The sequence below is a fragment of the Delphinapterus leucas genome, chromosome 11 (genome assembly GCF_059928025.1).
Source record: "Delphinapterus leucas isolate spDelLeu-1000000601 "Yukka" chromosome 11, BTC_Dleu_Yukka2, whole genome shotgun sequence".
Taxonomy (NCBI): Eukaryota; Metazoa; Chordata; class Mammalia; order Artiodactyla; family Monodontidae; genus Delphinapterus; species Delphinapterus leucas.
Window position 1 is genome coordinate 1028268 of NC_143139.1, and position 23953 is coordinate 1052220.

At 52.5% G+C, this 23953-nt stretch overlaps 1 protein-coding gene across 17 annotated transcripts in view; it reads left to right on the forward strand.

Moving 5' to 3' along the window:
• The window catches only part of MICAL3 (microtubule associated monooxygenase, calponin and LIM domain containing 3), a 174059-nt gene that overhangs the window by 107405 nt on the left and 42701 nt on the right, over positions 1-23953 (forward strand). For all 17 annotated transcript variants that reach the window (XM_089920079.1, XM_089920082.1, XM_089920081.1 and 14 more), the window contains 2 exons: positions 7546-7634; positions 8355-8442. In XM_089920079.1, coding sequence (XP_089776205.1) covers positions 7546-7634; positions 8355-8442 — 177 coding nt within the window. The remainder of the gene's footprint in view (positions 1-7545; positions 7635-8354; positions 8443-23953) is intronic.

Here is a 23953-nt window from a genome sequence, read left to right on the forward strand (position 1 = left end):
GGATAATGCCTTTGCTCTCCCCGGATGGGGTTGGCAGATGGAGCCCACCCAGTGTTTCTAACTGTCTGCGAGGTCTGCCTAGAAAGATCCCTTCAGGTCCAGCGAATCGATCCACGAGTATTTTTGCCCATAGATTGTGCGCCACACCTTTGCCACATTCTCCTGAGGGCGTAGATGGTGTAAGAGGGGCTGTCCTGATGGAGTGATCCGGCAGCAGATGGCGTAAGGGGGTGACCAAGGGCGACGGTGCGTAGTGCAGACGGTAACTTTGTGAAGCACAGAGGAGGAGGAGTCCGGGAAGCTCAGGAGGGTCAGGAACTACTTAGCCATCCTGCCGTGGACTCTGGAGCATGGTGGGCGAGGGCTCAGCAGAGGGGCGGAGGAGCTGGTGTGCCCAGCGAGAGGGCAGCGGAGCCCGGGGGAGTGACCATGGTGTGGGGGCCGGACGAGCAGGCCCACGTGCTTAGGCACGGCCTTCCTGAGAGCAGGCCTGACCAGCTCCCCAGACTTCAGCCCCGGTGAACCTTTCCCTCAGCTCCGCCCTCCTCAGTGACAGCTGGACTTGGAGAAAGGAGGGAACCTTAGGGGTCCTGAGGGTTTAGCCTCATGAGGTTCAGAAATCTAATGGAAGAGCCTCAGGTAAGAGAGAAAAGGGCAGGGATTGTGGCTCCGGAGAGAGGGGGTTAACCCAGCCCGTACCGGGCCCTTAACAACATATTGTGACATTTCATCCTCATGACCACCGGAAGGTAGCTAGCTTTATTGTTGTAATTTTACACATCAGGAAACTGAATTCAGAGAAGCTGTAAGTTACTTGTCCAGGTCCACACAGCAGTAAGTGACCTCTGAGGTCCCCCAGGTCAGACGTCCTGGGGTTAGCGCTTCTGGCCCACGGCAACTCCGGCCTGGTCAGTGGGGACTCACTCACTTGAGAGAGGCGTCCAGGTTTTACCCTTGTCCCTTCAGCCCCTTTAAAAGGATGGAGTCTTTCTGTTGCCACAGACTAGCTTATTTGCCTGCTGCCACCTCTTAAGACAAGGACTCTAAATCAAACAGTGTGTCACGTCTTTCCTGTCCTCTCGAGGAGAGAAAACACACACCATCCACTGAGGAGGTCTGAAGGGCCGCCCTCGGGAGTGACGAGCCCGCTGCCCCCCGCCGCTGCCCCGTGTCTGCTCCCACAGGGCAGCCCAGGGGATCTTAAAGAGACAAGCAGATCTCCCTGGCCTCCCACTGTTCACCCTGACAACCCCTGTGGCACAGGTGGACCCGCGGTCCCCGGGGCTGAGAGCTCCGTGCGTCCTCCCAGCCTGCCCCCCGGCCCCCTGCTTCTGCCTGTCCCCTGCGAGCTGCTCGCTTCTCCGTTGCACTGACACGCGTGCGCTCGCTGTGTCCTCTGCTGGAGTGCGCCCCTCCCACCCTCATGGGGCAGCCTCCTGTCGCCACACGTTCTTTCCCCGGAGAGGCGGCAGGGCTCCTCTGCCTCCTGACCAGAACATTTCTGGCTCTGACCTGGAGTTGCTGGGGGAAGGAATCTGTGGCCCGTCTGCCTCAGGCTCGCCTCTTAGCTGTCTGTTTTCTCCAGTTCCATCTTCAGTCATTCCTACGTTTATTGTCGAGGTTCCTGAATTTACTTAGACCATCTAAAATCAGTGACTTGACGGGATCAACCATGCTTTGTGGTTGCTTTGTGACGTTAGCGTGGCCATACTTACTGATTGAGATGGGCACCATTGTGAAGAGCCAGGCGTCCGATGTTCAAGTCCTGTCCAAGACTCGCTAGCGTGGCTTAGCCTTTCTGTGCCTCACTGGGTTTTGAGGATTAAATGAGTCAATAGTTGTAAAGCACTTACAGTATTTGGCACATGGTAAATGTTAGATGAAAATCAGCCCTTTTTGTTATTAACATAAGAAGCAAAAAGTATCACCAAGTTGGGTTTGGGAAGGGGTTTGAGGTGCATTAATCGAGCAGCTACAGTGCAGGACATGTGATGATGTCTCATTGATGGCTCTCACCCCACGAGACGGTGTGGTCTTCATGCTCTACATGAGGAAACGCGTGCTGAGAGGGTCATGTACCACTGAGTGGCTGGGATGGTGCCTGCGCTGAGCTCTGGTTTCAGTGTGTGTGTTCCTCCCCTCAGGTTGTGCTGCATTCGTAGAGAAAACAAGGGTTTGGAATTTTCTTTTTACCTTTTGGTCAGGCTCATGGGACTCGTTTTTGAAACCTAAACCTCTTTACTTTATTAATTTAGGATACCGTAACAGAATTCAATGAGGATTCCCTGGTAGGTCAGTCTATTGAGTTGTATTTTTAAATCTAGAATTCTGCTTTTACTAGAAAAAAAGCAAATTAATGGAGGAAAAATAGAAGAAAGGAATGAACCTAACTGTAGTTTTGTAGTTAGGTTGTAGTTTTCTGGTACTACAATAAATAAGACTCTTGGTTGAAAGTAATGGAAACCCAGATCAGATTAAAGTTTATGCATAAGATTGACATCTTTCTTGTAGATAGCAGGGCTGCCCCTTCTCTCTCCCCATCCCTAAGAATCTGTTAGCCTAACTTAGCCACATGCCAGATCCTAGAGCACCGTGTCCTGGGGTGGGCTGGAGGGAAAGGGGATATTCTGATTGACCTATCTGGGTCATTTATCCACTTCTGTGCTGGGTAATGTCAGGCCACGTGGTTGGCAGCCCCATCAGAGTCATGTGGAGGAGGGAGGAGTGTTCCTTAAAGAATGAGACACAAGACAGGCAAAAAGTAGTGTGTGATCCAAGCACCAATACTTTTGTCTTGTCCTAATTACGTTTTATCTTGGCCAAAATTCGCAAAAGTGAAATGGTTTATTACAGATTGTAGAAGGAGATTGTGTCCAAGCTGCTAAAAATAACCCACGACTCAACTCCCCTTATAGAGAGATAAGCAGTGGGGTTGATAGTCCTTTGCTGTCAAGTGCCCCTGACAGGAGGTGTGGTTCTCTGAGTTCTGATTACGTGCCAGGAGCTAGTGGGAAACTCTATTTCAGAAAATATACTATCTATATGAATATTATTTGAAATTATGAAAGTCCACAAACTCTCTTTTTCTAAAAGATTTATGCAGTGTTGGGAGGGGGAGAAGTACCCATAAAAGGAGAACAGAAGTCAGTTACTTTGAGGGGAAGAAGAGAGAGAGATGTAATCGGATCACCAGGAGAAGGGAAGAAGAATGCCATTCATTTATCTCCTTGACTTTTTTTTTGAGATATAATTGACACATCGGTTTATGTGTACTGCCCGTTGATTTGACACATTTATTTGTAAAGTTATTACCACCACAGTGTAACCTAGGCTAAAACCACAGTGTTACCACCTCCGTGCCATCACATAGTTACTAACTCTTTTCTGTGGTGAGAACATTTAAGACCCACTCTTTAAGCAACATTCAAGTATATGACGCAGTATTATTTGCTTTGATCACCATGCTGTGCGTTAGATCCCCAAACTTGTTAATCTTATAACTGGAAGTCCCTACTCCTAGGCCAATATCTCCTCATTTCCCCTCCCCCCACCCCTACTGGCCACCATTCTACTCTCTGTTTCTCGGAGTTTATCTTTTTTAGATTCCACATGTAGGTGATATACAGTATTTGTCTTTCTCTGTCTGACTTATTTCACTTAACACAATGCCCTGAAGGTCCATCCAGGTTGTCATATAGCAGGATTTCCTCCTTGCTCATGGCTGAATAATATTCCATTGTGTATACATACGTGTATGTATATATATATTATATATATATATCCATCCGTGGATGGAAGCTTGGGTTGTTCTTGTATCTTGGCCATTGTAAATAATGCTGCTGTGAACGTGGGGGTGCATATATCTTTTATTATAATTAGTGTTTTTGTTTTCTTCAGATAAATACCCAGAAATGGAATTCCTGGATCATATGGTAGTTCTATTTTTAATTTTTTGAGGAACCTCCATACTGTTCTCCGTAGTGGCTGCACCAATTTACATTCCCACCAACAGTGCATGAGGGTTCCCTTTTCTCCACACCCTCTCCAATGCTTGTTACCTCTTGTCTTTTTGACAGTAGGCATTCTGTCTGGTATGTGGTGATATCCTGTGGTTTTGATTTGCATTTCCCTTATGACTAGTGATGTTGAGCCCCTTTTCATCTATATGTTGGCCATTTGTATGTCTGTTTTGGGAAACTCTCTTCAGTTCCCCTGCTCATTTTTTAATCAGGTTGTTAGGTTCTTTGCTATTGGGTTATATGAGTTCCATATATATTTTGAATATTAACCCATAGTTTGGGACCTTTTTTGTGGTGTGCAAGATATATTTTTTTAATAACAGTTGTTTTCAAAGATTTATTTTTTATTTATTTTTGGCTGCATTGGGTCTTAGTTGCGAGATGCAGGATCTTCATTGAAGCATGCGGGATCTTTCATTGCGGCACGTGGGCGCTTCGTTGTGGTGTGTGGGCTTCTCTCTAGTTGTGGCCTGCAGGCTCCAGGGCACATGGGCTCAGTAGTTGTGGCATGCGGGCTTAGTTGCCCTGCGGCTGTGGGGTCTTAGTTCCCCGGCAAGGGATCGAACCTGTGTCCCCTGAATTGGAAGGCGGATTCTTTACCAGTGGATCACCAGGGAAGTCCCTATAATAACTTTATTTTATTTTGAATTTTATTTTATTTATTTTTTTATACAGCAGGTTCTTATTAGTTATCCATTTTATACATGTTAGTGTATATATGTCAATCCCAATCTCCCAATTCATTACATTTTTTTTTTTTAAGTTGCGGCATGCGGGACCTAGTTCCCTGACCAGGGATCGAACCCAGGCCCCCTGCATTGGGAACACAGAATCTTAACCACTGCACCACCAGAGAAGTCCCCATACTGTTTTGATTACTATAGCTTAGTAATATAGTTTAAAATCAGGAAGTGTGATGCCTCTAGCTTTGCTCTTCTTTCTCAGGATTGCTTTGGTTATTTGGGATCCCTTGTGGTTCCATACAAGTTTTACAATTGTTTTTTGCGTTTCTGTGAAAAATGCCATTGAAATTTTAATAGAGATTACAGTGAATCTATAGATGGCTTTGGGTAATGTGAACATTATAACAATATTCTGATCCATGAACACTGGATATCTTCCCATTTATTTGTGTTTTCAGTTTCTTTCATCAAAGTCTTATAGTTTTCAGTGTATAGGTCTTTCATCTCCTCGGTTAGGTTTTTTCCTAAGAATTTTATTTTATTTTTTGATGCTATTATGAATGGGATTTTTTTCTTCATTTTTTTTTCTGATGTTTCGTTGTTAGTGTATAGAAACACAACTGTTTTCTGTATGTTGATTTTGTATCCTGCAACTTTCCTAAATTTCTAGCAGTTTTTTTGGGTGGAGTCTTTAGCATTTTCTGTATATAAGATCATATCATCTACAAACGAAGACAGTTTTACTTCTTCCTTATCTATTTGGAAGCCTTTTTTTTTTTCTTTTTCTTGCCTGATTGTTCTGGCTAGGATTTCCAGTATTGAATAGGAATGGTGAGAGTGGGTAGCCTTGTCTTGTTCCTGATCTTAGAAGAAAAGCTTTCAACCTTTTGCTGTTGAATATGACGTTAGCTGTGAGCTTGTCATATATGGCCTTTATTTTGTTGGTACGGTGCTTCTATACCAAGTTTTCTGAGCACTTTTTATCATGAGAGGATGTTGTACTTTGTCAAATGCTTTTCTGCATCTGTTGAGATGATCATTTTTTTCTCTCTCTTTCTGTTAATGTGGTGAATCCCATTTATTGACTTATGGCTATTGAACCATCCTTGCATTCCTGGAATAAATCCCACTTGATAATGCTGTATGATCCTTTTTTTTTTTTTTTTTTTTTTTTGCGGTATGCAGGCCTCTCCTGTTGTGGAGCACAGGCTCTGGACGCACAGGCTCAGCGGCCATGGCTCACGGGCCCAGCCGCTCCACGGCATGTGGGATCTTCCCGGACTGGGGCACGAACCCGTGTCCCCTGCATCGGCAGGCGGACTCTCAACCACTGCGCCACCGGGGAAGCCCTATGATCCTTTTAATGTGCTGTTGAATTTGGTTTGCTAATATTTTGTTGAGAATTTTTACATATGTATTCATCAGGGTTATTGGTCTGTAATTTTCTTTTCTTGTACTGTCCTTATCTGGATTTGGTAATGATGGTCTCATAAAATGAGTTTGGGAGTGTTCCCTCCCGTTCAGTTATTTGGAAGCGTTGAGAAGTATTGTTAATTCTTCTTTAAATGTTTGGTAGAGTTCACCAGTGAAACCATCTGGTCCTGGGCTTTTCTGTTTTGCGAGGGTTTTATTTACTGATTCAGTCTCCTTACTCAATATTGGTCTGTTCAGATTTTCTGTTTCTTCATGAGACTCAGATTTAATAGGTTTGTATGTTTCTAGGAATTTATTCATTTCTACTAGATTATCCAGCTTTTTGGCATATAATTGTTTTTGCAGTTTCTTACGATCCTCTGTGTTTCTGTGGTATCAGTTGTAATGTCTTTGTTCATTTCTGATTTTATTTATTTGAGTCTTCTCTCTGTTTTTCTGAATTAGTCTCATAAAGGTTTGTTACTTTTGTTTATCTTTTCAAAAAAAAAATCAGGTTCATTGATCTATTGTATTTCTGGTTAGGTCCTCTTACTTTAACTTTGGGAATAGCAAAGTTCATTTGTCAAAGGAGCCACTCTCTCCAGATGAGAAGGATGAGTGGAATTACTCCTGTTTCAACAGTTTCTGTAATAGGGTCTGTCCTTTAATTTTCGAAAGCCTTGGCTGTAAGTGGGGGGAAAGAAAGAGTCGGGAAAAAACAACCCTCAGTGACTGAATCCCACTACCAGCCTCGTGGGAAAAGCCAAGGTTGGTGGTTTTCAAACTTTTGATCATGTCCACAATAGGACATACATGTTACACTAGGACCCAGAAAACCCAGGTGGGCACAGCTGAGCTGTAAGAGATAATCCTTGACTCTGAGGATGCCACAGTGCATGCTGATGCTTTTTATTAGGCTTTATTCTGTTTTGTTTTAGTCACAGTGCACTGTAGGATTTTTGGTTTGTTTTGCGTTGTTTTTAATGCTGGTCCTGACCCACTGTGGGTGGCGCTGGCTCGCGGGTGCTTGCAGAAGGGCGGCAGGAGGGCCCCAGCGGGCTCATGTTCGGTGCCGCCCCACCCCCGGCAGCCTTCAGGCCACCACCGCTTGTGTTCATTCTTGGTTTCCCCAGAAATGCTCCTCTGGCTCTTCATGTGACCACATCTTTGTTCTGCACACACTGCCACTTTGTTTGCGGGCCCTGCCGTGCAGGCTTCGGTCTTTGCTCCAAGCCCTGATTGGGTGATGGCTCCGTGGCCTCCACACATCCGGGCACAGGGGAGAGGAGGGCCTGGCCTCCCTGGACAAGAAGCCTGGGCCTGGGGAAGGCCGGTGCCGGGGCGAGCGGACGACCGTGCCAAGACCAGGGGTCAAGCTGGGAATCTCAGAGACTTGCTCACCCTCTTCCCCTGCCCCTTGCTGCCTGCAGGTAAATTCTACTGCAAACCACACTACTGTTACCGGCTGTCCGGGCCTGTACAGAGGAAGAGACCAGCAGTGGCCCCTCTGTCTGGAAAGGTAATGTTGATCGGCCGCAGGGGGCGGGGGGGCAGCAGGTGCTGTTTCAGTGTGGTGACAGGTCAGGGTGTGGCCAGCAGGCCCTGAATGGCCACTGCATTGCCTTTCCTATGAGTGGGAGGGCCTGAGAGATGGTCACAGTCCGATATGGGTAGGGAGCATCTTTTCAAGCCTAATCTAATGTTGGGTTTCAGTAAGGTGATGTTCCAGCACCACCTGAGTTGGATTTGGAAGACCATGTCGGACCTTGTCTTCTGCTTACTGTGTAAAAAAAGCCTTTTGCCTTTGAAAATCTCGCCCTTCCTGAGAGGAGGACACCGGAAAAGGACTTGGCTAGAAATAAATGCTCTGCAGCCAATTCCTTGAACTTTCTATATTCTGGGAATTACTTATCTAAGAACCTTCTTTTTACAAAAAAAAAAAAAAAAGTGAGTGTGATCAGCTCCCGCATCTGTCTTTCCAAGTGAGCTGTGTTCTCTCCGCTCTGTGGTGTTGCCCTGTGGGCGTGCAGTTGACTGATGCTCCCAGGAGGGCCTCTGCGGACTGCAGAGAGCCTGTGGGGGAAGGGACGTGAGGTGCCTGCGACTCCCGCGTGAAGTGTGCCCTGGTGCACCTCTGGGTTTCCTGGTGAGGGCAGCAGACCAGCAGCCAGGCGTCATTGTCTCCTGAGATGTGGGTGCTTCACTCAGTCACTCTTCCTCTTCTTGTGGACTTTCCTAGGAGGCCAGGGGACCCCTGCAGGACAGCCCTGCTGCAGACACCAACGGACAGCCCAGCACCAGTGCCAGCCCTGCCGAGAGAACTCCAGGTAGCCTCACTTCCTTGTTTGGCTGGGTGGCGCGTCACTCTCTCGGCCTCTGTGACAAGGCCAAGGGGATGAGCCAGCACCTCCAAAGCAACATTTCTTCAATTGGGCATCAGGTGGCCCAAAACCCTCTGGACTCCTTTTTCATGTGCCAGCTGCTTGCATTCGGAGTCCCCTTTCTCTATGGCCTGTCGGAGGTGCTGGTACAAATCAGAGGGGAGTTTCACTGGCCGACCGTGAGCCAGTAGGGGTGCCGTCTGGTGAGCGGCGTCACCCAGGCTTCGGAACTGTCTATTCAGAATCTCAAATTTTTATTGCTGGAGTCCTGGGACCTGCCCACATCCATCAGATACCTTGGGGGATTGGCCCAGGCCCTGTCTAGGGAACAGGAGTTCAAAACAGGCTGCTTTTAGCACTGACCCAAGTGATGACCCAGGGCAGTGGGGCCTTCCTGTAGTCCCTCGCTGTGGGCTCCTTGGATAGAGCGTGGAATTGTGAAAAGGCCCCAAGGTCTGAATGTGTGTCCACCTGAACTGGACATCCTCCATCCTCTTCCCTGCTCAGGTGTCTAGGTGAGCTGCCACTGCTGCCCCACCTCACCTGTAACCCCTGAGGGACATGCCCTGTCCTGGTCATTTTGGGGCATTTGAACTCCTAACGAGGATCAGGCCCTGATTGGTCCCACTTTCACTAACCTCTTCCTGTGTCAGGAGGTGAGTGCCACCACCCCACATCTAAAAACACATTTGTTCTGGTCTCGAAGGTCAGGAGAAGGAAGGGCTCATGGGCACCGGACTTCTTGTGAAGAATTGTGGTTTTTCCTTAAAATCACCTCTCCCCACTCCCTGCCAAACCAGCCTGTGACATGTGTCCACAGTTCCACAGATGTGGGTGGTCCTGATGCCCTGCGCAGCCCCGACACGTCATAGCCCACGGTCACTGTAGCCAGTCGGAGAGGAAGTCGTCAGGGCCCTGTTTTCACCTGTCACAAGTTTCTTCCCTTCAGAGCAAATAGGTCTCAAGCAGCCGTTTACAAACTCACAGAAATCACCATATTGAAAACTAAAGATTATCAGCTAAGGCCAGAAACTATGGAGAGGGAGTTGGTAGTGGAATTTCCAAAATGGGAGAAGAGAAAAGTTATCCACTGAGCCTTCAAATGGGAGGTTAGCAGAGTTGCTCCTTCGCCCGTGCTCCGGAACTAACGCAGGCCCCGTGGTGTTGATCTGGGGCAGGAGGGTGTCCCAGACGCTGGGCAGTGCCCCTGGGTGCAGTGACTGGAGTTTAGGTGAACTCAGCTTCTGCTGCTATGTGTGTCCTGATAAAATCTAGGCAAGTTTTTAAGTGCCCTGCAGATTGGACCAATATTTTATAGCCATGTTTAAGCTACAAATGACTTGGTACCCCTTGAGCCCCTTTATAATCTGTCTTTTTCAAGAAGTGCTGATGGCCCTTGCAACAGGGGAGCCGGTAGAGACAGGGCGTGTGCCTTTGAGCAGGTGGGAACCACCTGGGTGCTCAGCAAACAACTAAAATGTTCGGCTCTCTTTGTGGGCATCTGAAGAGCGAAGCCAGTGGAGGTCAGGCCGTTCCTGAGCCAAGGTCGTGCACTCTGTCCAGTTCAGTTTGCCGTCTCTGCCTGCCTGCTTTGAAAGCATAGTGGGCTTCGGGTTTTTAGCAGTTGTGGAGAATTAAGTGTTCCATAGAGAAGAGGACCACTCTGTGAAGCAGGGAGAGAAGATGAGAGCTGGGGTTGTGGTGACAGAATCAAAGTCCTGAGGACCTTCTTGATTCTGAAGGTGATGCGCCTGTCACAGCGTGAGGGGTTCAGGATGTGAAGCCCAGTTGGAGGTGTCCTGTGGGCAGTGGCAAGGCCAGCACCCGGGGCCGCTGGGGTCCAGTGAGTCCCTGCCTCTGGAGGCCCGAGCTTTCTGAGAGCGCGGTTCCAAGTGGACATGCCGTGGAGCACCAGCACTTCCCCTTCGTAGAACAGGAGCAGGGTCGTGGGTGTATGTTCTAGCTGGCAGGAAATTGGTTTCTTTTTCTCCTTTAATAAGGATTCCCTTCTTTAAATCCCAAACCAAAGCTTTGATTGGTTAACTAGAACTTCCTTTTGAAAAGCTTCAGAAGAACTCAGGTGTTTCGGGGCTTCAGGAAGTGTGTTGTGGACGGCTGTGGTCAGGCTGGTTCTGGGCACGTCCCCTGGGCTGCACTCTGAGCAGAGTGAGTAATACGTGGAGCACGGTTCACGCCCCAGATCCACGTCCCCCAGGAGGTCGTCTGGAGGAGACGTGACTGTGGCTGGCACGGCTCTGTGCCCCCCTTTAGCTTGTGGCATTTCCCTCTCTTCCCTTATGTTCTTCTCTTACACCAAAACGACTGCTGTTGCCAAAAAAGCAAACACAACCCGCGAGTTAGAACCTGGTCCGGCGTCATCTGTCTCTGGCCCCCTGGCCCGCAGCTGCTGCCTGATTTAGCATCTTTGTTTGTAATGTGCTTTTAATGTAGAAACTCTCTTTGCTGTTCTCAAAATCAGTAAGTGCTTTGTTTCCAAGCTTCTTATACTTAGTGCTGCAGGTCAGTGGACCTGGCACAGATTTTCTTACCCTGGCCTCATAGTACCTGCCCTGACTTTAGGAAACATTTGGATAACAACAGGCAGAGAAAGAAAACCCCCAGTGGGATGTTGTGCCCTTGAATACAAGACCCTCAGTTGAAGGTTTTTAGATCCTTTTTTCATCCAGAGGAATCCCCTTTGCACCTCACATAGTGGGTAACCAGAACTGAAGCGTACAGGCATGGGGTATCACAGGGAACAGAAGAGCTTTGCTTCCAGTACAGGTGACAGACATGGGATGGGAGAAAGGCTTCATTGTCTGTCGTCTTACGGAAAGATGATCTTAACATAAAAGGCTGCCTCGCTGTGGCTGCCGCATGCCGCGTCCCCAGACACACCTGCACGGTCACCCTTGGGTTCCATAGTCTGGATGCTGAATGAGCCATTAGGAAACGCAGGCATTTCCCACACCAGCTAGAATAGCCACGCGCGGTACAATCCTGGGTTCCTGCCGTCAGGAGGATCTTCCCACTGCTTCCCAAGCCCTCTTCCCTTATAGGCATTTCTGGAAAACCTATTTAGAAAAGCAAAGAGAATTCCGAATCCAGCTTCACTCTCCAACCCCACCCCAAGGGTCCAAGTAGACGGTGATGTGTGAACACATATATATACGCACATGTGTTTGCGCTGGCTTAGTTTCATATCTACAAGTACACGTTTATATGTTGTGCCCTAAGTGGTGATAACAATACTAGTGAAGCTTCCCCAAGCTTCTTGTCCCTGGGCTCTGGCTTACACCGGGGACCATGCCACTGACCTGGCTTAGTGTTCCCGGGGAGGTGGGGACCGTGGGGGCAAGTGCCCCCGGACATGAGCAGTGCACACTCCCCACCCCAGAAAGCTGACTTAGACAAAGCAGGGGAGCAGGGCTCTCGCTCAGGAACCCCACGGGACCGCTTCACTTCCAGGCGCGGGTCTGTTAGCACAGCTCCCTGCTGTCTCTTGGTGTTCAGTGTGTCTGTAGGACAGTGGAATCCTTAGTCTCTCCTGAAAGGGGCCTCAGCATGGCCTTCAAGGCCTGGCCAGTGAGTTAAGGGGTTCTGCACCCACTTTTCCTGATCTGTTAAGCTTGGGGTAGAGGGCGGGGGCAGGCAGCAGGCGGGTCCCCAGGAGTGGTACAGAGGCCAGAGCTGTGCCAGGGACGGTGCACCTGTCCGTCTCCGGCCTTCCTGCCGTGAAGCCTCGCCTTTGCCTTCGTCTCTAACCTGTGCTGTTGTGCGTTTTGGTGTGTTTCTTTGTGAGTTGTTTTTATTTAATTGTGTAACTTTGTTTTTCCGTTATTGTGAAACTAAGGTGTTGTGCTTTTAATTTTTTTTAACAAGTGTTACCGTTCTTATTTAAGAGAATAAATTCCAAACAATCTTCAGGTTTCTGAGTATTTCTTTTCCTCCCTTTTTCCTGATTGGAGGGTGGGGAGGGGTCGCTCCAGCAGGTCTCAGGAGTGGGCGTGAAACCACGGTACCTCAGGATTCTCACTCCGGGGCTGGGCTCGGGAGAGAACGTAGGTGTATTAAAATGGGGAAACAGGGTGTTTATACCTAAAATACAGGTTCCCATTAGTGGAAGGGCCCCTGTTTGAGGGGGGCATGGTGGAAGACATTTTGCTTCCTTGCTTGGAGGAAGATGCCACCTGTGTCCCCCATTCCATCATCCGGCATGAGGGCCCTGAGGCGGGAGCAGGTGAAGGAGAAAGCTCTCCGTGGAGCCTGCCTCTGCCTGAGCCCAGGCCGTGCCCTCCTCTTTCCGACTAGCTGGTACCGTGGGGACCGGAGCGCTTGGGCGCCTCTTCGCTGCCTTGAGGCTTTTGCCTGGCGTCAGGGACGGTCCTTGCTCTGTCCTCCCAGCTCTGTCCTCCCAGCTCTGTCTGTTTCTGTGACCTGGACACACAGGCAGGGGGTCCAGTTCTGCTTGGCTGCTCGAGCCTGGAGAGCTGAGCCCCCTTCTCACACACACACTGTGACCTTGGCAGCGGGGCCTCTGGTGCCGGCTGGCCCGCCGACCACAGGGGCACAGCCGTTTGGGTGCTGAATGGGGCCAGGAGAGGGCACATCGGAGGGGGGTGCTCAGCGCCAGTCTGCGCCCACCGTGCTCTAGGTGATGGCGGCCTGATGTGAGGCGGCCTCCTGGCCTCCCCTCCACCCGGCGGCCCCCTTGGGTCCCTGCGCGGCCACAGCACCATCACTGGGTTGGGAGTTGGTCCCGGCATGGAGAGCACCTGCCTCTCCCGGCCTGCTCGCCACCCTCCCCCTTCTCTGAAATCAGTCAGTCTGGTCTGTCCTGGGCCCTGCAGAAGGCTGGGAGAAAAAGGAGTCGGGCTGAAGACCCTGGAGAGCTCCCTTTGGGTCGAGTTTCTTTCTGAAACTTGAAGCCCATTCTCTTTTTTTCTCATCGGTTCCCTGGCCCTTCCCTCACTGGGACACTGCCCAGGAGGGCTCCTGCGTGCGACGGGGCGCAGGAAGCAGTGAGAATGGGCTGCCCTCTGTTCCCGTCCTGTCCCCTGAGGGACCCACTGAAGACAAGCCCCCGCTCGGGCCTTGCTGGGGTGTGATAGCCAGCAGACAGCTTCAGGAAGACTCCTCCCCAAACGCCAGGCCCTTTCACAGAGCTCTACAACCTCACCAAGACTCCAAAACCGGGCCTTACCTGGCACCTCAGTCCAGCCAAGCATCCAGCAAGTGCCGTTGAGTAGATCCGTCCTGAGGGCCTGCGGGGAGGAGGTGTGCGCGCTGGGGTAACGCCTCTCGCTCCACAGCTGCTCTGGGGTCAGCGAGGCTTTGCTCCAAGAAGGGCAGTGGGTGAGAGGTTGAGTCGCCCCTACACCCGAGCCAGGCAAACCTGACCTCGCCCTTGATGGTGTCCACAGGTGAGGTTAGACTGCCCCCCATCACTCACAGAGGGGCGTTGGCATAAAGGGCAGTTTGGGGATACCTTCCGGCAGAAGGGGGTCCGGGGCCCTAGCTCTGCCTACTAAGAACAGACTCCTGGGGCCATGCTAGTGATTGCTAGAAAAATCCTTAAAGTTGAGTCAGAATTTCTTTTGCCTCTTACGTGTTCTTTACCTCTATATCTGTACTCACCAGCTTGCTGTGACTGTGCATTAGTCGTATGAAACTGTCCCTGGTATGAGTTCCTATTCTGTACTTTGGTAAAATGTCAGGGTTATTTCCACTGTGTCGCTGTTGTTTCATAGTGTCCTTGCCTGAAATTGTAGGTCTTTGGTGGTTATTTTGTGTTAAGGGGCCCCGGTTACCGGAAGAGCTCGGGCCCTGCAATCCAGGCACCTGCTTGCTTCTCTGCGGTTCCTGCGCCCCGGGTCCCGGTGTGACTGGGCCTCCATCACAGCTGACTCCCCAAGAAAGCTCGGCCCTACTGGGGGCCCCTGCAGACCTGTGCTGCCAGGCGGGGGTCGGGGCTCCGGAAGGACCTGGGCCTCAAACACACAACGAAATCGGGGCTGTTTCAGTGCAGAGGCCTAAATAAACATTCTTTCGTTCAGTTCTCGTGTTCTTCCAGGGTAATAAAGCCAGGCATCAGTGGAGGTGACTTCCTGAGACTGTCATCCTCCTGGTGCCTTGCGGCTGGCTGCTCAGAGACCAGACCCAAAGAAAAGTGTGACTAGGGACCTGAGGGCGGAGAGTCTGTAAGGCGCCTGAGCTCAACCTGGTGCCGACGGAGAACAGCTGATGTTGTTACAATAGGGTTATAGTAGCCTGTTTATTCTTGTTCCCCTGTTTTCTAGAACTGAGTCAGAATCTAGAAAGACCAGGCTGGAGAAGACCAGCTGTAAAATTTCCCTCCCACCATTTGCCACCAGCAGACTTATCTGGGTCAGTACGTTCTTCCTCTAGAAGAGAAGGCTCTGCCCTAGGTTCTGTCTCCTGTGAATTACTCTAAACCAGTTCCCTGCCTGCCTTCAGTGGGGCATCAGCATTGCTGGAGGCCCAGGAACACAGGGATCCGGGTGCTGGGAAGGCAGCCCCAGTGGAGGCTCTGGGCCCTGGGGTGACGGAGATTGGCCAGCTGCCTGCGTGCGGGAAGGGCCAGAGTCTTGCTGCCCTCGGGGGCTGCTGAGAGCCAACAGCCGTGCTCCAGGCGACTGCAAATACCACGCCGAGGGGCCATCGTGTTTACAACCGGGAGAGCCCCCGCTTCTGTTGGAGTCTCCCTCAGATAAAAAAAGAGAGTGAAACTTGAAGTGTGCTCACTGCTGTCAGTCTCCCCCGAGTGTTTATACTGGTGAATCTGCCCTTGGGCTGATGTCACACGAACTCATAGAGAACAATTCAGGAAGACGCGTACAATTCAGGAAGACGCGTAATGGGGTACAGCTAGTGTGCAGCACTTACTGTGTGCCAGGCACTGTCCAGACGCCTTCTGTATACGCATCCCTCATCTAATCACACCGTAGGCTGTGAGGAAGGTAGCATTTTGCAGACTGGATCGAGGCCCCGTGACTGACCCAGGCAGAGCCGGGTGGAGTCGGTACAGGACGTGCACAGTGCCGCCCCCTCCACTCCCGTGTCCTCCAGCCTCAGCTTCTCCGCACGGGGCAGCGGGAAGAGAGCTGCGTGTCGGCTCCACCAAGATGACTTTCTAAAAACATGCACGAACGCCCGTGTCATCTGTGAATGTGCATTTGGTTATTTCCAGGAAATACGTGTCCCCAGATTTTTAGCGGCAACCCCAGGGCTGGGAATGTGCCTTTGCAAAGAGGGTAGATTCCAGAGCAAAGGGTTTCATCACTGGTATGTGAAGGGGGAGATCAGAAGAGACGGAGGAGGAGAATAATGATGTTGAATCGACTGCTTTTCATTTTCTCTGTATCAGCACTCTTTGATCAGTTCAAACGATACCAAGCCTAAAGTCATGCTATTAAGATGTCCCTCCACACGGAACCTCCCTGTCAGTCTGGAGGAGCCGGGCTTGTGCTCCGGGATGATGTTCAGTGCTGCTCTCGGGCAACAGTCTAGCTACTTCTGACTTGTATGCCTGTTGCTTATTTCTCCTCTACGCTCGCGTTTTATCACACTTCTCTAAGAGGCCCCGGGGGTGGTGGAGCTGACGGTTTCCTTCTCTTACTACTGATGCTTTACAGCTGCCATTCACAGTAGTTGCCTGGCCTGGCCCTGGGTGGGGTTGGCAGAGGAGAGGGAGAGATGAGGGTCTGCCTCTTTCTGTCCTGACACTTTGAGCAGAATCACCCATGACAGGAGTTAAACACGGACATTCTTACCTGTCGGAGGTTGGGCCACTCCAGACTCCACTCACGTAAAATGACGCTTAAATCCAGGCTAAGCGTGCATGTCATTGCAGTGAGCATTTTGGGTTCTGCCGTGTTGGATCAACTTGGGTTGGGCACAGAAGCAGCTCGGGAGGCCTGAGCATGTCCAGGCCCAGCCTCGGGCAGGTGTGTAATGACGGGCCCTGCGAGCTCGTAGAGGATGTTTTTGGAAAATGGAAAAAGAAGAGAGTTGGGGACACGGAGAAAGAAGCAGTGTTTTTCCTCATCGTGTTTCCACGTCTGCTTTTCTCCCTGGATTTAGTGAGCAGGCCTTCTGACGTACCTGTCAGCCTCTAGCACCTGGCCTCTGTCCCCAGGCCCCACGCCGGAGGGCTGGGCGGGTGGACGGGGGACGGTGGGACAGACAGCATCTCCGTGAGAGAGAGACTCCTCTGTACTGAAGGACAGTGAAGGGCGGGGCATGTCTGCCCGGCACAGGGATTGTGTGCCCCACACGGCCCTTCCCGACAGGCCCTCCATGCGCTGCCCTCTAAGGTTCAGGATGCCTCACTCTGGTGGCAGCATCACTGCTCTGTCCTAATGACTTTGTCCATTGGGCCGCGGTCCAACATCTGGTGTGCCGGTTGGCCTGATCAGTGAGAGGTGGGAGATAGTCTGCTGTGATTTCCAGGCAGGGCTCTCGGGCTCAGCACTATTGACGTTTGGACGGATAGTTCTTTGTTGTGCGTTGTTGGCTGTTTGCAGTATCCCTGGCCTCTTCCCACTGGATCTCAGGACACCCCCCCTTCCCAGGCTGTGACATTGCCAGGTGACCCCAGAGGAAAAGATCACCTGGTTGACCACCACCATCCTAGACTAAAGTCAAGAGAAGTAAGGACAGGCCCTAAATGTAAAATTAGCCTCCATTTGATTGTTCCCGTAGGAGACCAGGGAAGAGAGTGCGTGAGGACAAAGAAAGTGATACAGACCACACTGGACAGCAGTGGCCTGCCCGCCCCTGTTAGGTTGTGGGCACACGCCTCCCAGCACGTGATGCGGTGTACACGTCAGCAGCCGTGCCGGTACTGTGTGTGCTGTCAGACACCGAGGAAATGTTTTAGAACAGAGTCCATTTTCCTGAACCACAGTGAATCGCCCTGCGCCCCAGAATGTGCTCATCTTCTGAGGTGACCACAGCCTCGGAGAGCAGAGCTGGGTCTAAAGGGGACAAGCACAGATCTTGAAGAGAAGATGCAGCCTGTTATCCTTGCTGTCTTCGGTCATTCATCTCTCTGAGCCTCAGTTTCCCCATCTATTAAGATCATAAAATGGAAGAAAGGCTCCCTGCTGCTCTACTTGATGAGATTGTTGTCAAGAGCAAATAAGCTAAAACGTGTGGAAACTTGTTTATTTAAAAGGATTACAGGAATATCAACTCTGATCATTGGTGGAGATCCCAGAAAATGCTGGCGTAATCAGAGTGAGAGTGAGTTAGGGTTATTTCTGCTGACTGGGCGATGCGTCCTGCGGGGTTAGGACCAGACGGCCTGCTGGGATGTGTTCCCAGCCAGCAGAGATTTGGGGAAACAGAACAGTGAGGAGGGCTGGCCGTGTCTGGTCCTGAGACAGTGGGCATTGAATCTCTGCAGGGCTTGGCTAAATTTGGCCTTGCTTGTTCCTCAGCCTGCGTGGATGGGCTGTGAGGTCACCTGCTAACTCCACGACACCCTGGGGGCTCTTCACTGTAGCAGCGGAAGAAAAGCAGTCCTGGATAGGTTGACATTAAGCTGAATTTCAACACCCACGTGAGAGTCAGAGGACTGTGCAGGATTATAGCTTCTCTTAGGCAGAGGTAGGGTTACACGTGGGCCTGGAGACGGTGTGGCTCCCCACAAGCCCCCAGGGGCTCCGAGCCACCTCCCGGCCTGGAGTCAGCGCAGGGACAGTGCTTCGTGGGTGCCAGGCTGGTCGCCGGAGAGGGCTCTGAACACCCAGCACCAGCCGTGCAGGCCCCCGTGCCTGGAAGTCTCAGGGACCGGCTGACAGATGAGAGCGCAGGTGTGACAGGGCCGCCGAGGTGCGCCTCAGGTGGTGCTTGTGGGCATTGCTGGAGGAGCTTGGCTCCTTTCCCACAACAGATCTGTGGTGCCTGAGGGGAGGCCGTTGCGGAGATGCTGTCTTTGGAAGGAGCCTGTCGCAGAGCAGAGGGCCTTTCGTCGCGAGGTGGGTTTGTCCCTGTTGATCGTTGGATTATGGGCAGGGCCTCGCTACCCACCTTCCACGGCTCAGAGGCCAAGCCCGCTCTGGGGCTGTGCAGCTGGCCCCCCGAGAGCCCCTCGCAGCCAGCTTGGGATGCACTCTGGACTGAAGTGCCCCGGAGGGGAGGGGTGCAGTCTAAACGCACATCTTGGGAAAAGCTCATCATCTGGCAGTGCCTGGTGGGCAGACTCGTGGTCCTTCTCTCCCTTCCCACCTCTCCCCTCCGCGTGCTCGTACGGGTCTGGTCCTCCAGTGCGCGAGATGCTCCCTGGAGCTCAGCTGCTCTCCACGGTGAAGCGAGGACATGCATTTAGGACATCAGGTCGTTTGAGATGGTGTCTTTTCAGAGCCTTCCTCCGTGGAGTCTTGTAGGACGTTGGCATCTTCAAAGGAATTTCTCTGTCCCGGGCGCTAAGGGAACGGCTACTGTCTTCACAGAGGTGGTGTTCCTGCCTCTTCTTGGGGCCTGGAACAGTATCAAGCTCCTTGAGACACGCAGAGGCCCTCAGTGTTGTGTGTCAAGATGAGGAAACCGAGACCAGATTATGTCCAGCCAATTCCTTAAAAGTATAGTGAGGTGTTGCTGTAGTTCAGATACAGGCTGAGACCTTCCATCTTGATTGTTTATTCAAGACGCTTTACCGAACACTTGCTCTGCTGCATTGATGGCACCAGAACCACAGGAGGCCGGGAGAGCCCTGTGCAGCGGACCCTCCAGTTTGGGGTGCACTCAGGAGGTGGATGGTGTGATGAAGGTGCGCTAGAGCCCTGGGGGTGTGGAGGGGCCAGCAGCAGCAGGCAGAGGCCCGGGCTGGGCTGACCTGTGGACCACCCTTATCTTTTCCCGCCTCTTATTAAGATTTCAGAGGCTAGCCCCATGAGTGGGCTGGTGGACAGGCCCCTTACCTTGAGCTGTAGGGACCCTCCTGATCTGCCGGCCACACCCATGGCTCCCGTGTGTGCACAGGTGTGTGCATGTGGGCGGCCAGGTGGGAACAGCAGAACTGCAGCTAGAGCTCAGCTCTGTGGGATTTAAGAGAAAACACAGCAGACCCCAGTGCTTTAGACAGCAGAGAGGTGGCCATTCTGCGGGGTGACCCAGCTGACTGTTAAGGGTCAAGTCGAGTTTCATCTCTGAGATATTTCGACACATGAAAGATATGTTATCAAGAGAGCTACACGAAGCCCTGGTAAGGTGTTTTTTTTAATGGAGACTTGGGTACGTGCCTTAAAAGAGACCTCTTTGCCTTGGCCAGTTAGAGTGACGTGTGCCAGGATTTCCACCTGCCAAAAAGACACCTTTGGGAGCTGTACTAATAGCAGCAAAAGTCACATCTTGTTAGAAAACTAACGTAACAGCAAAAGTCCCCCGGGATCCTGCAGATGGAGAGCCAAGGGCTGTGGCGATGGACGAGCCCCTCAGCTTCCCGAGGGGACTCTGCGGGCTGCAGGCTCCCACCTCCCACCTGGTGGGTTTCCTGGGACAGTTCTGACTTGTCCCTGTTGCGCTTCCCGTCCTTGGCCTCTCGGTCACTGCCCGACTCTTGGTAATTCAGTATCTCCCCCTTGCGTCCGCGTGACCTGCTTTTCTCTGTGCCGCACGTGAGCACGCGGTCCCCCGGATGACGAGGAGACGCTGGGTGTGGAGGGGCAGTTAGCGATCCCGTCCCTCGCTGCACAGCCACACGGCCCCGGGTGCCGTCCGGGACCGGTCTCCTAGGGCCTGTGGACATCAGAACCCTGGGTGGCAATAGCGCCGGCAGCGCCCAGCAGCGGGGCGTGCAGCCCACGTCACAGTCCTGACTCAGCCGGTCGTCCCTGTTCCTTCATCACCTGCTTCCCGAGCAAAGGAGCATCTGACACCCTCCTATCCTGTGACCTCGGGACATGCAGTGAACCCCACCCCCTGACAGCAGGAAACCACAGAAGAGTCTGTCAGAGGGTCCACGTGCAGGGGCCGGAGTCACCTCACCGAGGCAGTGCTTGGAAACTCCTTCATTTGGCCTCCAGAACCAAAGCGCCGGCGAAGTGTGCGGTGTCCTCCAGAGGGAGAAATCGCCGTGCGAGGCCTCAGGCGTGCGGCCGGCCCAGCAGAGTCTGCCGAGGCCCAAACCAGCTGTCCCACGGCCCTTCTGAGAAGGCCGTGGAAGCAGCCCCAGTGAGCCTTTCCCCCAAGGTGGGCCTCCTCCTCCCGCAGACACCAGACCCCACTGTCCCGCCGGACGGGAGCGGGGACAGGGTCCCGGGCAGAGCGGCCGCCTGCTTCTCGGACAGCTGAGCGGCAGCTCAGCCGGCAGCTTGAGTGGCAGTGAGGTGGGGAGAGTTGGCTGCTTCTTCCCCGTGGGGCCGCCGGGCCACTCACGTCACAGGGCCCCTCTCGCAGGCAACGCCCCACAGAGGCAGCTGTTTCTGGTCCGGACAGCGGTCCTGTCCCGGGGTGGCCATGTGTTGCCGCAGAACTGCAGCAGGGACCCCCTCGCAGCCCCGTGAGGACGGAGGCTCCTCATGAGGAGGGTGACCTCTCCCCCAGGGTGATTTCACGCGTGTTGCCAAGGGCTTTGGCAGCGCTCGTCCGTCAGCTGAGAGCAGGTTCTCCTGTGAGGGAAATATTTGCTTGAGGATGATGTATGGAGCTCACACAGGCAGTGACTGGCCCAGAGCAGGGCCCGTCACTCAGGCTCAGAGCCTTTCTCTTATTTAGGGTGCCACCCAGATCCTGGAGCTGTTTCCCTTCGGTCTGTGGAGCTGGAATTGGCCTCCAGTGACCTGAGATCTGCTTGCCTGGACTTAGGGAACAGTCAGCCTAGGAATGATCCCAAATCCCTCATCCCACTTTCAGCTGGGAAGCCCCTGTGTGTTGCCGCATCAAAAGCATGTGACGTGGAGAGGCCGGGGCTCTTGGCCTGACCCTGCTGGTTCACTCTGACTTTCCAAACTGTCCTTCTGCAACCTCTGCTCTCCTGGGCTCCTCCGAAGCTGACGAGACAGCAGGGACCCGGGGGCAGCAGGTGGGGGTCCTCTGTCACGGTGTCAGAACCACTGCCAAGGCCACCTCCACCATTACTTCCTTCAGTGTCTTAATTTACCATCACCATCCGGTTAGTCTGGCCAATGGCCCTCTGCTCAGGACAGGGAGTCAAGGACGCTGATTCTGTTGGTGTTTGTTTGTCTGAATTTCCCATGACATTTTAAGCTTATGGCCCAGGAATGCTAAGCACGCTTTGGCAGTTGGTGAATCTGGGGTACTTGCCGAGCATCCTCTGAGTGCCACCTTCCCTTTGGGAAAACGGCCTCCATGGGGACCCGGCCCTGAGGGAACATCCTGCTTTCCCTGGTCGCTGAAAGTGGGTGGAGACCAGAGGGGCCTGGGGCCTGACCAGTGAGTGACTCCAGCCCTCCCGCCTTTTACAGCATCTCCAGTGGGAATGTCTTGGGCTTCACGGCCCACAGCCTCCTCTCTGTGGGGACCGATGTGTGAATGATCTGAGTGTTTCTGGCTTCGTTTTTGTTGCTTGTGGCCAAGCCCAGTATTAAATTAACATCTCCCCTCCCCAGAGCCCCAGCCTCTGGGCTTGGGGTTGGGTGATCCCCTGCTCTATGCAGCCTGTGGAAACTCCAGAGAATTGACGCTGGGAGGAGGGCAGGATGTCATTCCAGACGCCAGACGCTCTGCTCCAGGACATTTCCATGGAGTCTCTGTCCTTCGTCATGAAGGTCACGGTGGGGAGGAGATCGTGGTGAAGACGCCCCTGCGGGGGAAGGCAGAGCAGGACTCCAAGGAAATGCGCCTTGGCGGCAGCACACCAGGCCTCTGAGCAGACGCTGTGCTCCTGGGTCGGGTCTTGGCCGCACCGCTCGCCAGCTGTGTGACCTTGGGCAGCTTACTGTCTCTGAACCTCGGTGATCTCATTTGCAAACTGTTATCTACCTTAAAGCTGGCGCCTACCTTCGTGTTCCTCCAGACCGCCCTCCTTGGATCCCTGGGTGGGCCACGCGCCCCTTTTCCATGCTCCCGTGGTCCCGCGTGTGTGCTCGAGCCCTGACACCTCTACACGCCTGGAACCATCCCTGTGAGGACTTTCTTTGCCATGCCCGGCCTGCGGCGCTCGGAGTAGAGAGCATTTTAGCCTGTGTTGTTTCCCCAGGTTCTCGTGGAATTCCTGGCAGACACTGCGTTTCCCCCAAGGGTCTTCCCATGAGTGTGTTCCTTCTCTACCTTGAAATTGCTCAGTCTGAAGTGATGATGTGAGTTGTTTTCCCTTAAGTGACAGCTCTTACTCTGTTTTTCTTCTACCATCTAAAAGAAATACTGGTCTTTATTCCAGATTCATGGAATTCCCCAAAACTTTGTGCTCAGGTAGTTGCCACCCATTTATTTCCCTTTCCGTTTAAGGGCAGTTGTCAAAAATACACGATGGGAAGGACAGAATCAAGTGGTACTGTAGTCGGGGACCCTTGGCCTTGTCTTTATCGAGCTGGGTTTTGATGAGGAGAAGGGAGGCCAGGAAGGCTGGTGTTTGGAAAGGCTGGCCCCGCGATTAGAGCCTGTGCCCTCGGAGGGCCTGGGGGCAGGTGTGGAGACTGTCCAGACCGTGTCCACCTGCTGTGCTCCCTGCCTCTTTCATGCTGTCATCTGGAGACCACGTGTTTCCTAATTTTCCACACGCCCTCGTCCAGCATCAGAGCTCACACTTCGGGGGCCCTGAGCTCAGTGTTGAAGGATAGTCCGGGGGTGTCCAAAATGAGGTTCCCGGGGCACCAAGACCGGGATGGGCAGATGTGTGCAGACGGCACAGGATTCGTGCCCAGACCCCATGGTTATACGGTTACCTGCATTTGTAAGTGAACACGCCCCAGGTCTTGCTTTTCAGAAGGAATCTCTAGTGATTTGAAGGGTGCTGTTTGGTGGGAGATCCTGGTCACTGCAGCAGATGCGCTGAGACTTTATTCTGTGACTGCCCGCATTCACGGGGTTATTTCTAATGATTTTACGAGGAGGTTCGGAACGTGCGCATGACAGAAGGGCCAGCCTTCCAGACGTTTTCTGCACAACCTCTCACGTCACAAAAGTTACTAAATCAGTGTTCCCACCCCGTCCTTCAGCCCTTCATCAGGGGGCTTCTGGGCTTCGCCTGAAGACCACCTAACACTGGCTGGCGTGACCTCACCTGCTAAACCTAGTGTCGGTCCCTAAAGCTGAGAGTGTCGCCGAAGCCAGGTGCCTGCCCTGGCGGGACGCAAGGCCCTGTGCCCCGCCCCGCCCCGGTGCCTGCGTCCCTCCACCTGGGCCCCTTCCCGGTGCTGCTTGCTCTGCTCAGAGGCTCTTCCCGCCTTCTGTGTCCAGTAACTGTCGTTTGCAATCCAGGGCAGATGGATGCAATGGACTTGTACAGATTGGTGGTGAAAATGTTCCTGGA